Genomic DNA, 17,020 nt, shown 5'->3' on the forward strand with positions numbered 1-17,020 from the left:
CTCCCCCCCCCCCGAGGTATTACTGAAATCTCCCTCAAGACACGACAGCGCCTCGTGCACATTCCTTCTCAATCGCTCAAGTGCACTTATCTGATGCAGTTTTGGAGCCCCGGCAAACATTTGACCTCGTTTGAATCGTTTGCATGATTTCGAACGCACCCAGTGCTGCGTGATGCACCGAACTGTCTGGTATGCCTCTTCAAATGATGGTGCTCAACCTCAATGACAGTTTGTTCGCACAGATTGATGGAATCCAGAAGTTAGTGAGCTCCACTGGCGAACTGTCACGAGTCACATGATCATGACACGCTTAAAATAATGCTCCTCGAATTCGGTCAATCACATACATGTACGTTACAATCAATAATTATGCGCCTATCGATCGCTGCTAACATTAGCAAATAACTCAGTTTAGGCCGAAACCCCAGTGTTTTACTTCCCCAAGAAGCCGAACGAACCAATTGCTATTTCGTACTTGAAAGTACTGATTTAAAATACCGTTTTCTTTCTAAACCATGAATCCACAAAGTTGTTGTAATTGGCTGACTGAGATTTGAACCAATGATATCTAACGGGTCCGAAGCGACCACTTTGCACCTGATCGCCTGCCGATTCTGCGCCTTGTGTGGGAACGAAAAAACGTGTTCCAGTCAAATGTCAAACACGGTGAACAGATCAGCGACCAATCTTGAAGATGAACACTCACCAAGCCAGTCTGTGACTTCAGATTTCCCTCACTAAGCATGCTCTAACACTTATGGTGATAAAGAACGAGTATGATTCGCACAAACTCATCAGGTACATGTGTACCAGGCTACAGTAAGGGCTGTATTGTACTATGCAACAGGAAAAATCAAGAAGCATTAGGACTGTATTGTTCTATGCAACAGGAAAAATCAAGAAGCACCAATCGCGGTGGCCATGTGCTACGCGTGCGAGAACATTGTCCACACACTGAGACGAGTGTTGTTCTCTACGCTACCTTGAGAATGGAGCAAACTGCAAGGTGGTGTTGGAATGGTGTAAAAGAGATAATGAAAGGTCTGGTTGGGTGGTTATGGAGCAATCTGCCTTCTAGGATGGGGTCCTTGTGATCTCCACTTGATTTTTGCTCAAGACATCGGAGTAAATTGTCAGTGCCGTTCTTTCAACACTGACAGATTGAGCTTTTGGAGTTGTAGGAACCTAGGAACGCTTGTGGTAGGCGAGTACCAGGTCCTTCTCTCGCCCACACTCTTCTGTCCCCCTTCTATCTTTGTTCCAGCTGTAGCATCCAGCGTTCAGGCTCCTCAAAGGAAGTACATGGACCCGTATAATGCCAGTTTGCCCAGGCCTTGACGGGAAAAGTCGAGATGCAAAGGTCGGGTCGGACCTTCCAATCAATAAGTTTACGAATCTTGAGCTCACCTAAAGCTTATTTAAAGTCTTGCAGCTCAATTTAAGGCTTTAAGCGTAAGTAACTTAACGTTGCGGTCTAACGGGACTAGAGCGTCACTGTCAACAAAGATGTTCCGGTCTCCGATGATGATGATGGTGACGATGATGACGATGACGACGATGATGATGGTGATGAAGAAGTTGACCACCAATACTGGTTCCTTCTTGAATGCATGTGCCCAGAAGTGGTTTCCCTGTCCACATGTAGACGATAGAAGAACGTAACTCCGACGCATTGGACAGGACATGAGTAGTACTTCCGGTCAACATGTGTCCATTTTCGAAGTCACACACTGCGCTCCTAGAATTGATTTGTTTGGCACTCTCTCTCTCCAGGCATAGTAAACTTTCGGCGAGGGCTTTCTTGTGTGTCAAATAGATATCAACCAATCAATAAATCGATCGGTTAGTAATCAGCACAATGGTTTCTTCTGTTACAGAGCCAAAAAGACCCTGAGAGAATGGCGGGGAACTCAAGTAGTATGACATAGAAAATGTTGGGAGTGACTTACGATTGGCAAAGAACGAGGTGTTTGTGTAGCGGCAGCAAGCAGCGGGCAGGGCAACGGCGTCATCGATGAGTTCTTTGAATTTTCGTCCATTAGCAAACCAAGCCTTTGCAGTAGCCGAAGAAGAGAAGTCATCTGGACCGTTGATTCCGCAACATTTGAACTGAAACGTGGTGCAACCAAGTGCAGAATTAGGCGAGGATAGTGGCTGGTGTGCAGAACTAGTACTGTGTTGGCCATTCCCGGAGCATCGTGGGACTCAGTGAAGCTTATCCGAGTACTAACGCCACAGAGGTACTCTAGACGGCATCCAGGAGGGATAACCTTTAGATGATGAGTAAACTTGTTGAAGTTCACTACGGCCCCTAACATTTAATTCAGTTACAATGGAAAGTGCACTCTCCGAAGGTGAAGAATCTGCAAGAAATACCGGTGGTCCTAACTCCCGACCACTGGGATTCGGCCAGTGGTTTATACCAGTGAAGTATTTTTGATTCCTAGCAGCCGCTCCCCTAAGAGGTTCGTTTGCTTTTCATGAAGTAAACTACTCACAAGGTTGCTGAAAACTCTTCGTCAGCCGACGACCAGTTTCGCCCTTCTTGGGCCTCATCAGGTAGGCGCAGTCCCCGAGTTTCCATCAACCTCATGTTCTACTTGAACCCACATTCAGTTGTAGAATATCATAAACGAGAGTTTCACTTGAGTCTCTCGTGAAAATCAAATCGAGTTGCAAATGAGTGTATTTCTCGGGAAGGTTCCTTTGCTCTTTTTCCAAATTTAATCAAGGACGTCTGGAAATGACATCGACCATGTTTTCTCCGGACCGAGAGCCCAGTATAACCATTCTAGAAGGTTGTCTGTCTTCTCTACCACATCCTTGATCATTGGGCGGCAAAAATAACGTCGGTGCCTTGTATCTGACTACTCACTGTGACCGCCCACCCCCGCAGAGTATGCACAGAGCGTTTAAACCACGTGCTTACAGGAAACCAAAACTATCGGAGATGAGGCAGTGTCAACAAAAAAGCAAAACTGTCATTGTGCGTGAGTAATTGGCAATTGTGAGTGGTCGGACACCGATTTGTTCCACTGACTGGTGGAACCATCAACTCACCGTGATCATAACTGCGTCTATGGCAAGCGAGAACGGGTCGTAGGCGGAAACCTCGTGGGCGCCGAGTGTACCAACATAATTTGTCGAAAACAGTTGTGAAACGGTCGTATTCACGGCGGCTTGCCACTGAAATTTGAACGAGTAACGGAGGTCAGGTCACATGCACACACAAAATGCGAATACACTCTCGGCTTGCCACTGAAATTTGAACGAGTAACGAAGGTCAGGTCACGTGCACACACACACACACAAAATGCGAATACACTCCTTGCTTTCAAGTGCTCACTGAACCATGCAAGTGGGTGGGTTAGTCTGGAGAAATCACGGATGGGTGAATGTGGTTTCCATAGTCAAACAGGCGTTCAAACGCTGGAGAGAGGTGGCCTACACATAGTAGGTGGGTTAGTCTGGAGAAATCACGGTTGGGTGAATGTGGCTTCCATAGTCAAACAGGGGTTCAAACGCTGGAAAGAGGTGACCTACACACATCACGAGACGCCGACGGACTCAGCAAACTAAGCAACACTGAATAGACGGGTGTTTACACATTGTTGGTGCTGTCATACTGCCTGAGAGAAGCTCGAGGAGTAAGATATTGCCAGCCCGCCCAAGCTGCAGTAGTTAGGATGTCCGGGGTTGAGTTTGAACTACGTAAAATGGTAATCATGACGAAAACGAAGGTGTTGAAATGGGGAGTCTAAGAACATGTATCAGGTGCGAGAAAACCCGCTTCGGAGTGGAGAAGAGCCAATGACGAAGGGTGCCTGTGAACCGTCGTCAGCTCGCTGACCGACAGGCGGTGTCTCTCAGCGCTGTTACTGTGGCCTTTTCGGTTGTGCTATATTCAAACAAAACCACCATCCCAAGCCTCACCGTGCCTCATGTCTACGTTTGCTAACAAGAGTGGGCCAAGACTCTGAGTTATTTTGTCCCGTTTTTTGCTCAGCGGTTGTCGCGCAATTTTGGTGATTGAGGTCCGCGATTTGAACCCAACCCCGGACATCTCGACTGTTTCTGTCCAGACTTGGGCAACCTGGAAGTATCTCAGCCCTCGTGTATTCTTCCGGTGACGGGCGTCACACACATTATCGATTATTATTTCGATTAGCACTACTTTCAAGTGTTAGTAGTTGATTGGAGCCGAAACCAGCCCGCAGTAAATTTACCAATGTGTCGAAAGTAGCTCGGGGCTAAAAAAACACACCAATGAAAGGAGGAAGAAATAGCTTTGAAGCTGCAACGAAAGAATAGTATCTGAGACCCCATCCAGGCCAACATATTCGGGTGTCTTTTAGTACGCGAACGCTGAACGAGCGTCACTCTATAGCGAAATCAGGAGATTAGGCAAAACTGATGCTTCATTTACAGGGTTATGATAGTGGTTGAAGGCCAGACCCTCCTCACAACAGCGGGATAGTTGTAATAAGACAACGAAGGATTGCCAAAGGCTTGGTAATGAAATATCACGTGTGCATTGCACGTGAAACGTTGGGTTATTGCAACCAAGCTACTGAAGAAATCTACCCTGTACAACACTCTGAACGACTGTCATGCGCTATCATTATTACAAGTGTTAGCCTACGTAACCGTTTTACTCACGAGGTGTGTGTGGTCCTCGTGCGAGGCACAAAGCACGTAGCATGTACGCAAGAGCAGCTTACATGATTTGAACCAGTTTTCATCCGCGTATAAAGACCGGCTCGCAGTTGAGAATTTACTTGGACACTGTAACGTCATGCGATGTGCAGTTTCAAATTTAAATTTCAAATTTGTCAAGGTTAATAAATTGTGCCTGCTATTTAAGTCATTGTGCACAGTATATCCCAGTCTCCACGGACGCACTCTACACTTGTGCACGCAGGCTCCTAGCCATCAAGCAACCGGGATGAATTAAGCCAAGATACAGAGCGAAAAGAGTGAATTTTCTTCAGTAAACTCTCAGAAAACCAAGGTTTCTTTTTGCCGAAAGCGAAAGGTTGCCAAGCAACAAAATTGCTGAGATTGTGCCCGCACTTTCAAGGGCATGAGATTAGACGCGTCTGAGTATCATCTTAGGTCAAGATGCCTCAACTTCAGTCGATATAAGTGCAGCGCACCACACCCGATAGACCTGACTGGGGAGTCCAACTGAGAACTGGTAGCATGCGCGCCACCGGAAGGGGCTCTCTGTAGTGTCGTACAGGGTCTTCAATAATGTGCAGGGAGAATCGGACTGCAGCGATGAGGGCATGATGAACCCACAGTACTCAGCTTGATCTTGTCCACTTTCATTCCGCGCCCTCTTGTAGTGGCTTGTTGACACACAAAAAACTATTCACCGGTGTCATGCGCTAAAAATGCGGAATTGACATTCATGTTCAAAGTCTCAGTGAGGATAAATCTGTCGACCAACTTTCACAGTTGTTCAGAGTCTACTTTCGCCACCCATGGGTCACGTGACGACAACAACTCCATCGCTTTGCGCGGCCAACAAAAGTGTAGCTAGATGAGAGACAAGAATATCAGGTTGGTGTGATTGGAACAAACACATGAACGTCCCACTTTTGTGGATCAAAACTGTTCAGAACTCTGATTTAACGAGGCTTTCGCTGACCAGACACCCTTTGCGATCGATCACGAAAGTCTTTTTAACCTCCACATGTATACCACTGTTGTCTGAACTGTGCGTATTCTGTTTAGCCAAAACATCAATTCTTCGGTGAGGCCCACCCACCGCCAAGACCTCTCGATACCTGCTTTTAGGTTTGTATTACGCTGAAGATCCCGGGGGGTTATTTCATCCACAATGAGGAAGCCACAAATCTGTTCAACCTTGAAAATTATGCGGAAACCCTTAAAGTCTCCATATCTACGACCATGATTGAAAGGGTATATGTCACGTGGTCCAGAAGTGACCTTTCAGATCTTCGCTGCACCCCTCGTCTGACACTAAGGGCCCGGAGAGCCATATAGATTTATGTGTTCGTCGAGGGACCCATCGCTTCAAAACACTGATGTCACTTCGATTTGCGATGAAAAGTTTTCAGTCAAACTTCCCAGCTCGGCGAACAAACTAACGACCATGTGCACTACCCGAGCTACCACCATTCTGGCGTGGTGTTGGGAGTGACCAGATATTTCGGTAGGTTTGATTTCGAACACGAGATTCGAACAGCAAAAAAAGCAGAGGTAGCTTAGACAGAAGTCATACAATTCATCTTGAGGCAGTAGCGGTTAGTCTTGGTGGGGAATGGAAAGATTTGGAGGTATCGTGCTCCAGTGACAGTACAAACTCTGTGGTTGATTTGTGGCTTGCCACTCTGGTGCACGGCTTGTGGACCTCCGAGCCGAGGATATTCCGCTTTCCACGAAAGGTAAGATTACCCTATTCTCAGGTGGCTTCCCCTCAGATACACTGCTGTAGAGTCATTCCAGTCTTGATCAAACGCAAAGTTCAATAGTCCGACCCTACAAAACCAGAATGCATATAAAGCTGGTACTCGTGGTGAAACTATTCCTCACAAGGGTCAAGTTGTGTCGCTCAACTCAAGGGGCGTAGCTGCCATGCCACCCAAGGAAAGCACGAGGGCTGGGATACTGCCAGGTTGCCCAAGTCTAGACAGGGGAAGCCGAGAGGCAAAAGTCGAGTTCGAACCACGGACCTTCCGGTCAGTAACGTCGCGCTCTAACCAACTGGTCCATCTCGCCATCCCGAGCGAGCGAATTCGAGACTCGAACCATGGAAACGAGCACTTGTCACACCCTGACTGTGTTCTCACTCCTTAACACTGCGTGCAATTTGCGTACAAGTCGCGCTCTAACCAACTGGTCCATCTCGCCATCCTGTTCGAGCGAATTCGAGACTCGAACCATGGAAACGAGCACTTGTCACACCCTGACTGTGTTCTCACTCCTTAACACTGCGTGCAATTTAATTGCGTACAAGTTGAGTAACATCGGTAAGTGTATTTGAAACCAACGAAAAGGAGAGGGGGCCAGCAGACCAACCGCTTCGCCTATTGGATTCATCGTGCAATTTGAGCGTCAGAAGAGTGAAGTTTACAACTAAACACGCATCGGTTTCCATACCATCCACGTTGTCGCATCACTGTGTGACTACAACTTGCCAGTCAGATGGGTTTGTGAAAGTCGTGGAGGAAATTGGAGCTTCCGGAAGTACACGGTGGGTGTCCCAGCGGCATAATCCACAAACTGCTCGTATTGAACGGATTTTCAAATAATGACGAATCACCCCGCCCACCCCCGGTCCAAATCAGTCTACTGATAACAGCAACTCTGATGATGATGATGATGATGATGATGATGATGAAGCGCAGACAGCCAGCGTCGAACTACTTATCGGCTAGCAGATACATGCATCTTTGTGTCAATCTACCATACCAAGTATTGTGCTCGTCCGTCACACACCATCATACTGGATCAAATCGATCGGTGCACTAGCCGGGTCAAAGGTCAGGCTGGGCGGAATCACATGTGCGAGTGAAACTTGGAAGCAAAAAAAACACACTTACCACACCGCTCAAAGCGAACAGCAAAATGATGCCAAGGATTGTGATGGCGAAGATGAACGACATGAACGTCGAGTACTGAAAGGAAGAGAATAGGGAACTCACAAAACACGTTCAACATAGGGTGTCCCATAATGAACGCAAAATTTAATTCGGTAAGTAAACGTAGCCAATCAAAGAAAGGATGACAAAATCTTCCATTATTAGTAGCCACATAAAGGATGTTTTGTTTGCAAGTACTGGCATTTTTTGTCTACGGTGAATGTCAGTACGCGCATTAGAATTTTGAAACTCTATTATACCCTTGGTGAAAGCGCCACCGCTGCACTCCGTGGTTACAAAGCCAAACATGGTCTCATCAAAGATCTTTTCACCGTGTCGACCATTACACGCTTGATTGCGAAATTTGAGTCCACTGGATCTGTATTGGATGTTCCTGGCAAAGGGATAAATTCTCTGAGTGATGAAAGAGCACCCATTGTACAGAATGCCCTCGAGCAACTTCAGTCCCAGAGCACCATGACATCTTCGTCAATAACTCAGGTGTCTCAGTTGACTGGCGTTACCCGCGCCAGCGTGCATCGTATTATGAGACGCCACCTTGATGGAGTTATGAGCAAGAATAGGAGTGTGCACGAGTAATGCGTGAAGAAGATAAACATGTGTCTCACATCTCATACCGCCTCTAACTTGTTATAGAAGAAAGGGGTGCGTCATTTCAACATCCTTTGTAATGCAAGTCAATTCACAACAAACCTTCATAATGCACGTATGTCCAAGTAAAAAATAATAAATGTTTAAATTGGTACTAAAGTTTATACTTGGGTATTGTTTTTGCGTTTATTATGAGACACCTTGTATATGGACGTTGTAGAGTTCCTGAAAATAAATCAGTGGGACAGATTTTGATGGCCACTACGGGTCAAAACACCTGGTCCCACAGGTTGTGCGTTAAATTATGGTTCCTTAAGAAATTTGTAATTAGGCTAGCGGCCCAGATGCTGTCTTGCAGTCAGGCTTTTCAGTTAAGAAACTTGACTGTGGACCTTAATCTGTCTAAGCGCGTATTCCTCGACAGGATCGGATTCCGCAAACAACCATGAAGCTCAGTACAGCAGCGAGACAACAGCTTCACGATTGATGATGATGGTGATGATGATGACGATGATGATGATAATGATGATGAACCCCTAGTCTACCGCACTTCTCGTGGTTATTGGAATGTCACAGGCTAGTGTCGAAGGGACTCATTATAGATGAACGAAAAATTCCGTTTTGGCATCGAATCAGCCGACATTACTGTAAAAGACAGACAGAGTACCACAGGAGTAATGAAGACTTTCATCTAGGAATAATTTGTAGATCTCTGTTGCCCCGGGCCACAACGTTTGCATACTGATTAGTGGCACCCCCCCCCCCGCCAGGTATCGGTGCCGAGCCTCAAAATCTGAAAACCCCTGCGTCAGAGGTAGTCGTGGAGTTGGATACCTGGATTTCACGTAGGATTTGAACCTTGTCATCCTATGAGTGCTCAATTTTTGTGCGGCAAAATGGGCGAACTGGTCCAATGTGTTCACCCTGAGTCAGAAAGTGTGAAGTACATTTAATACAACCCCAGGTGAGAGAACCCGGTATTGTCCATAAATCACACCACATGAGGATTGGCAGCGATGCTAGAGGGATCTTCGAATTATAGAGGAGGTTTTGTTCCTCCCGAATGAAAGTGGCTTCAAAGACGTATGGAGAAGTTTAGTTAAGTCACACGTCCACCGATTTTATTCCTTCCCAAAAGGGGCCCCATCAGCCCACCTGAGGTAGTTTCAAATCTGGTGGAACCTAACAGACTAAAGTTCCCATTCACCTTATGTGGTGTTTTCGGCGAAGTATCCCGTGTTACCTTGAATTTCGCTGTGACTGAAACGTGAGGTGGCCTTGGTGTGGTACATCTAGTTGAAAGATGCCATGTCACGTGACCCCCTCCTTAGAACCAGTGAGCACTTTTCTTCAAACGTGAAAATCAAGTTTAAGGCCAAGGGAAGTAGTCATACATAATTGCACATTTCATTTATGACGGGACTGTCCGACGTGAAGAATCTGAAATGGCGAAGGGGAGTGGTGAGTCGTATGTAAAACGACTACCAGTGTAAGAGTGGTACTACTGATGGGGGGCATGCGAATAGCATGTTTTCTCGTAAATCCATTTGGCGTCTCTTGAAAAGTAAGATCTATTATGGAATTCGTGGAGTCGCTCTGTAGCATTTGCTTGCGATTGAGTAACAGTCAATGAATATCCAGGAAAGTTCAGGAACATGCGTTCAAGGAGAAGATGAATATTCAGTTTTGTAAACAAGATGCATATGAGAGTTTTGCTTCCCTGTCCAATAGTCTGTAACTGCTTGGTTGTTTGTCTGTTCGCCGAGCTTGGCAGTTGGATTGCAAACGTTTCATCACCAATCGAGGTGACATCGTCTGTGCATTGAAGATGTCACCTCGATTGGTGAAACGTTTGCAATCCAACTACCAAGCTCGGCGAACAGACCAACAACCAAGCAGCGTACCCGAGCTACCTAAATTCCACAACACTGACAGTCTGCAACTGGTCAATTGGTATTTTCTAATAAATAACAGCGAGGGCCTTCTTTCTTTCACCAGCTCCACGGAAAGTGTGAACCTCGATGGATCTACTTGACACTATGAAAGTACATCCTAAGAGACCTCTCCAGTAGATCAAGGGAAAAAGTCACCGAGTACATTTTTTTCGTAGGTCGCTTACGTCACTGCGCTTTATCATGCCAGTTAGATGAAAAAGTGGCGAACGTAGATACACCCTCCCAGGTGAACGTCTGTGAATGTTCCATGTAGGGGGGTCCCGCGACAAGCTGGACGGAGACACACACAAGGAAGATCTAACATCATGTTATTCTGGTCGACGTTCTCTATTGAAAGGTAGTTTACCACATTCGTGGATACGAAAATACTGGTAGCTGGGATTTGTTAACTTGTAGTTGATCCGGTGGCTGTCGGTTTGTTCGCCAAGGTTGGCGATTCGCCCAAAACGTTTCGTCACAAGTGGTGCGGACATTGTCAACACGGAGCCGATGATGATAAATCTGGTTGTCAAACCCCGTTCAGCTGTAGCACCATTTTGGGTGCGTAGCTGCCATGCCATCCGAGGGTTGTACGAGGGCTGGGATACTGCTAGGAAGCCCAAACCTAGACAGAGGAAGTTGAGAGGCAGAGGTCGGGTTCGAACCACGGACCTTCCGGTCAGTGAATTCGCGCTCCAACCACTTGGACCGTCTCGCCCCAATCTGGTTGTCACACAAAAAACAGAGGTACTTGTCTCGTCATTCCCCAGTAATGAAGCTCTGTAACAGAGTGTGTCACTTCGTGCTTGCACCTCGGTCATGACCGCGCTACCAGTGAAAGGCCTGTGCTGCGGAGTTATTTGTTAGAAAATGCCGACTGAACAGTGACAGACTATCGGACAGGGGAGCAAAACTCTCATATACATCTTGGTTACAAAAACTGAATATCCATTTTCTCTTTGAACGCCTCTTCCTGAACTTTTCTGGATATGCATTGACTGTTGCTCAAATCCAAGCAAGTGCTACAAAGTGACTCCATAAATTCCGCAACAGATCTCCCTTTTCAAGACACGCAGAGCGAATTTGCAGGAAGAAAACCTACTACTCCCATACCTATCCACCAGTAGTATCACCGTTGAATACTGGTTCACCCACATGGATTGGCATCCGAACCGTCGCAAGTGCAGGCACTCAGAAGTCCGGAGCGGATTTACGAAAAAACATACTACTCGCGTGGCTCCCCCATCAGTAGTATCTCCGTTACACCAGCACTCCACCGGCCCTTGCTCGGTGTGCGCAGATAGTCTCATGTGGACAAGTAGAAACTGCCATTTTTGAAATGCGTGCTTCAATGGTCTGACAAGTCGGATGACGAACCAGTAAATATCCTCAAAGTGGCGATCGATGAGCGACCTAATTCCACAGGAGCCTGAAGCATGACCGGCAACTGCTGCGGAAATTCTTGGGCTGTTGAAGAAACCAGTTTGGACTGGGCTTGGTAACTGGGGCCTGATTGTGAATAGAACTCAAAAGTTGTTAGCCTAGAGCTCCACTAGCTGACTTAGTGGTTCAACTAATTCACTTAAGATCCACTTAAGTATCGCAGTCTGGCTTGAACACCCTAACACAAGGACCGCTGACGGGGACCAACATGAAAGTGTTCCCTTTAAGACTGTGGGCTCTGGGAGCCCTGTGTACGTTGTGTGAAATCCCGGCTTGGAAAAGAGACTTTTGCGCTCGTTTTATGCCTCCATCAAGCGAGCACTGAGTTGGGATACGTCTGTAGATGTGCATGCTTTAGTCGAACTTATTCAATGTTGGCTGGACCGACCAAAAATGATCTCCACAGACGGCAAGTCGTTGTGAAGAGGCCTACAGCAGGGGTGTCGATACGGACGACATCAGATGCAGGCAAGGTCACTGGTTCCCTTTATTAGCCCAACATGGAAGGAACAAAGGAACACTGAACATTGATTCACCATCGATTACCAGATCGCAGACAATCCGATAAATAAGCCCTCGGTGAACCGTTTGAAATCGAGCTGGACAAACAAGCATTATGCAGTTTGTCTGGCGCCATCCAAGATCCAATGAGTGTTACTAGGTTGGTATATATGAATGTGGAAATATTGGTGTCTAATTTCCGTGTCATTCCAACAGGTACCTGATTCGCTACGGTTTCGTTTAACCAAAGACCGAATAGGGACCGGTCCGTTGGACGAATTACACGCTTTGAACGCATACGGTCAGTAAGACGTTTGCATATTTGTACAAATGTATGCTTATAAAAAATTGTCCAGCTGTAGCACCTTTTCGGTGCCTAGCTGCCATGCCACCCGAAGGTTGCACGACGGTTGAGATACTGCCAGGTTAGCCAAGCATAGACAAGGGAAGTCAAGAGGCAGAGGTCGGGTTCCAACCACGGACCTTCCGATCAGCAAATTCGCGCTCTAACCACTTGGACCATCTCGCTTGTATAATTACTGATATATTACATATGCGGACCATCTGCTATTTATGTATGAGACTGCATACGATTCATTGAAAAAATACATTCATCACTAGTAAGAATGTTCTGTTCCAAAACGAACCCTTTACCGCTTCGATCAATACAACGTTTGTGCCGAACTCAACCGGCTCCTAGCAGACTCCCATCCATGATACATTCACACTGGTCACCTGAGAATGAGCTTTGCTCCAGGCATGAATATGTCACCTCGTTGCCGCGTGAATGTCATTCTCAAACGGTGATTTTGATGGTGCGAGGCCAGTAGGCGGAATACTCCAGCTAAGGGTTATCCAAACCGTGATGGGGAACCGCACCCATTGTCCCCGAGAAGGCTTGGTTCGAATAGACTGGTTGGGAGCAGAGAGTAGAAGTACCGCCGGTCAGACCGTTTTCCGGAAGGTGTCCGCAAGCACCAAGTGTGGTAACAATCTTTTTCTCAGCTTAGTTATCGGTCTGAGCCTCCCAAGCTAGCATTCACGTCAAAACAACGACCAAAGGTGCACAAGGTATACGAACGCCCCAGACCAAGTCAGGAACAATTGTACAGCGCTTCATATATATATATATACATATATATATAGCGTAGGCGGCAATAACTTTCTGGAAATTCTGACGCGTTCTGGATGCGCAACGGGCATTCGGCCAATACTGGGGTGCGAGAAACGTCGATCCGGATTGACTGGCATTCTGACCAATCAGCGCTTGCCTTCGATTGGTCCGTGTCCTGCATGTGACACATCCGTTCGGTTATTAGGGATGGCTGGCCTCCATACACCAAGTCAGGCCGGCTAGAATAGCTTGAAAAAGGCAATGACTCCTCTTTTTACATTAATTATGTATTTATGATCTGCAAACGGGTGTGCGGATAGCTGAAATTGTTGACTCCATCCGGGGTAGTCCTGGACTTCTAGTCGGCGGGCTTCTTCAATTGACTATCACGGGACACACAGGACAGTATGGGTGACGTGTGGAACTCCGTTCATCTGGTAACTGAACGTGAAATTGCCCGACTCATTCGCTGATATGCGAGTTTTAGGCGGTGGGACTTGGTGAATCCGGGAAACCTTCTTTGACCCAGAGGGCTATGAGTTGCATTGTTAGTCAACGACTTGGGAACGCTCTGCTTTGCTCCGCGACTTTGTTGGCTAGGTTCTTCGGCCGATGGCTCCCCATCAGACCTATCCTTGCTCGGATTGAGATGCCTTCCACTTGAAACAAGTTGAGTAACCGAAGGAGGGTTCAGTTCTAACACGCTTTCACTGTCTAGATGTCCCGTCACCCGGAGGAACCACTGAGGCTAAGATACTGCCAAGTTGTCCAAGTTTGGACAGGAGCAGCCAAGATGCCGAGGCTGCGTTCAAAATATAGACCTTCGCGCCGAAAACACCAAGCCATCTCGAGCTCAGCGAAATGCGAGGAAAGCTGGGTGTTCGGATGCATTCAGAACGGACAAGTTCCAAGGAGTGGTCTTCCCCATACGACACTAAAAGGCGGCTCATGTTCAGACGGACCTACTAAACAGAAACCCTCAGAGAATCGTCAGAGAGGAATAGAATTCTAAAGTGAAATGCAAGGGGCGTATGTACGAACAGCGTTATCAATATTCATAGATAACTAACGAAAGGCTTACTGTGATTAGAAGGCCTCTGTGCTCGCTGACCACTCCCCAACATCCAATGATATTCAACAGGAACATGATTGTGCCAATACCTATCAGAACGCCTCCGGCTGCCAGGACAAACTCTGTGTCGGCATAGAGTTCCAGGACACTGGAGTCCATCTTGCTGAAGAATGCCAGGGTTTCGAAGAAGGAACGGCTATCCACCACGACCCATATGCCTTGGGCAAGAATAATGAGGCCGATAAGCTGAAAGAGTTGGTGAAAAAGTTGTGTGCTGTTAGTGAACGGATTTTGGAACGAATTTAGCCCATTCTGTTAGCAGTGAGATGGAAACAGCAATGAGTTGATCAGAACGCGGGTCTTCAATGAAGCACATGGTTCTACAATCAAAGAATTCACCAACCACTACAAGCTAGGATGAGTGAGCCGTACCTACCGTGATGAACGGACCTAATTCAGGGTTACCCGGAATCCGAGATATGGAAGGAATTTTACTCGGTGGAAGGGGATGGAGAACGCTGTCAGTGCTGTTGGCTGGGGTCCACGTGACCCTCCGTCCCTGAGTAGGGACAGTGAATGATGTGGCTAACAGAAGTCAGTGGTGATCATGCTGTCAGCTTCTGTCAAGATGGTCGGACTACGTGTTAGAGTTGTGTAGGTACCTTCTGGTAGGCCAATCCCGTCCCATTTCTCCCTTCCTTCCACTATAAGGTTTGTACGGCGGTGAAGCACCAATGATCACATCTGGCGTCGCTGTCAATGACGTTGATGGCGACTCTATTAAGAAACTCTTCCACAGGTTGGACACAAAATTAGCCAACAATATCAGAATTGAACGCCGAATTGGGCGGACGGCGACACCTACAACAGCTATACAGGCTACTGTCAAAACGAATCATCCTTGGCGAATATACACTCATTTGCAAACTAATTTGGTTTTTCGAGAGACTCACCTGGAACAAAGCTGAATCTCTCGTTTGTGATGTTCTCAGGCAACTGAATGTGCTACACCAGGCCACCTCATGTTTCAGTCGCTACGATATTTGAAATATCGGGATACATGTATATTTGCAATGTACTACTTATTAGGTTGCTGAAAATCCATCGACAGCACACGACCGGTTTCGCCCTTCTTGGGGCTCATCAGGTAGGCGCAGTCACAAACGAGAGATTCAGCTGGGTTACAGTTGAGTCTCTCGAAGAACCAAATTAGTTTGCAAAGGAGTGTATATTCGCTAATTTCGTGCAATTTGGTTTCAAGTAGAAAATAAGGTTGACGGAAACCCGGAGACTGCGCCTACCTGATGAGCCACAAAAAGGGCGAAACCAATCGTGGGCTGTCGACGGATTTTCAGCAACCTTATGAGTAGTAGATTACAAAGATATACACGAATCATCTTTATTTGGTTAAAGCAAGTCACGGATTTCCCTTATCATCTGGCGCTCTACTACCATACAATCACCGAGGGAGGAAAGGGGAACCTGGTGCTCGCCTGTCGGACGCATTTCGAGGTTAGTACACCGTCAGAATTTTGGAAAGCAACTGACAGGACAAACGCCACTGAAATCGACTCGCTTTTATTCCTCGCAGTCTGCAGGTTAGCGCATCCTGGAAAAGGGACTGTCAACTTCGCGGTCTCTTTCTCATATCCTTCCTCCCAGTCACACGTTTTCCACCACGCAGTTTGTACTATTCTGTAGGAGGCACGGGTAACGACTATAGTTTCGTCAGATCATGTTTCCACATGTGTAGCACATGGCCCAATCCCCGCAGCTGATGGTACTGGGGACCCGATTTTCAGTTACCGCTTGTGGCGCATGTCACCATGAACATCATAGACAGCATCACATCAGTGTTCAACACCGATGCTTCACTGCCGTACAACCATGACTAACTTGAAAGCCTTATCGTGAAGAAAAGAATAAAGGTGGATGAGGGAGGGACTTAGTTCTAACTTAACACAATCATTCCAAGGTGTCTATACCTCCAGACACTCACTCAGGCGATCTGGACAGAAACTGACAACAAGAACGCCACTGACATCGGTTGGCAGGCATATCTTGTAGTGTCTTGTAGTGAGGATCACGCGGTCCCCATCCTGGAAGGCGAGTAGCACCGACAGCACCCATGCTACCCGTGATCTCCTTCATACTCCTCTGTCAAGTCAAGGGTTGGCCACCTCTCTGTTTACGCCACTCCGAGTTGGGCATGGAAAACAGCACTCTCCTCGGCAAACGATGGTTCGGCATACGCAACACATGTACCAACCAACGCAGATTCTGGTGCTGGACACATTCTTCAATGGAAGTACCCGTTGCACAACTGAGAGCGCGCCATCCAACTGCCTCGTTACGGGTTTGCTGACACCAACCCACACAGGCTATGGTTCTGAGACAACGATTGTCTCTGAAGACGTCTCAGTTCCGCTGCTCGAATAGGCCAAGTCTCACAGTCAAACGACAAAACAGCCCGTACTGTAGCTTGATACACTCGTCCCTTCAGATTCAGGGATAAACCATTCTGACGCCATAGATGTCTCAAGTTAGCAAACGCGGCCCGGGCCTTGCAGATTCGTGCATTCACCTAATCTGCCACACTACAGTCAGAACTAATACAACTTCCAAGATACGTAAACCGCTCCACAACTTCCAGTACCTCACCCTGGATTCAACCAGGCTTGAGCAACACACACGGCCCTACATTTTAAGAAATCAAGAAGCCTAACGACACTCA

General features: G+C 47.1%; 1 protein-coding gene across 1 annotated transcript in view; it reads right to left on the reverse strand.

Annotated features, from left to right (window-relative positions):
- T265_08068 (hypothetical protein) overlaps positions 1–17,020 on the reverse strand; it is a gene marked incomplete at both ends in the record, with an annotated part of 38,572 nt that overhangs the window by 2,422 nt on the left and 19,130 nt on the right. Inside the window, 4 exons of the mRNA XM_009173763.1 lie at positions 1,950–2,109; positions 3,061–3,186; positions 7,572–7,646; positions 14,296–14,532. Of these exons, the coding sequence (XP_009172027.1) occupies positions 1,950–2,109; positions 3,061–3,186; positions 7,572–7,646; positions 14,296–14,532 (598 nt within the window). The remainder of the gene's footprint in view (positions 1–1,949; positions 2,110–3,060; positions 3,187–7,571; positions 7,647–14,295; positions 14,533–17,020) is intronic.

This window comes from Opisthorchis viverrini (genome assembly GCF_000715545.1).
Source record: "Opisthorchis viverrini unplaced genomic scaffold opera_v5_201, whole genome shotgun sequence".
Classification (NCBI taxonomy): Eukaryota; Metazoa; Platyhelminthes; class Trematoda; order Opisthorchiida; family Opisthorchiidae; genus Opisthorchis; species Opisthorchis viverrini.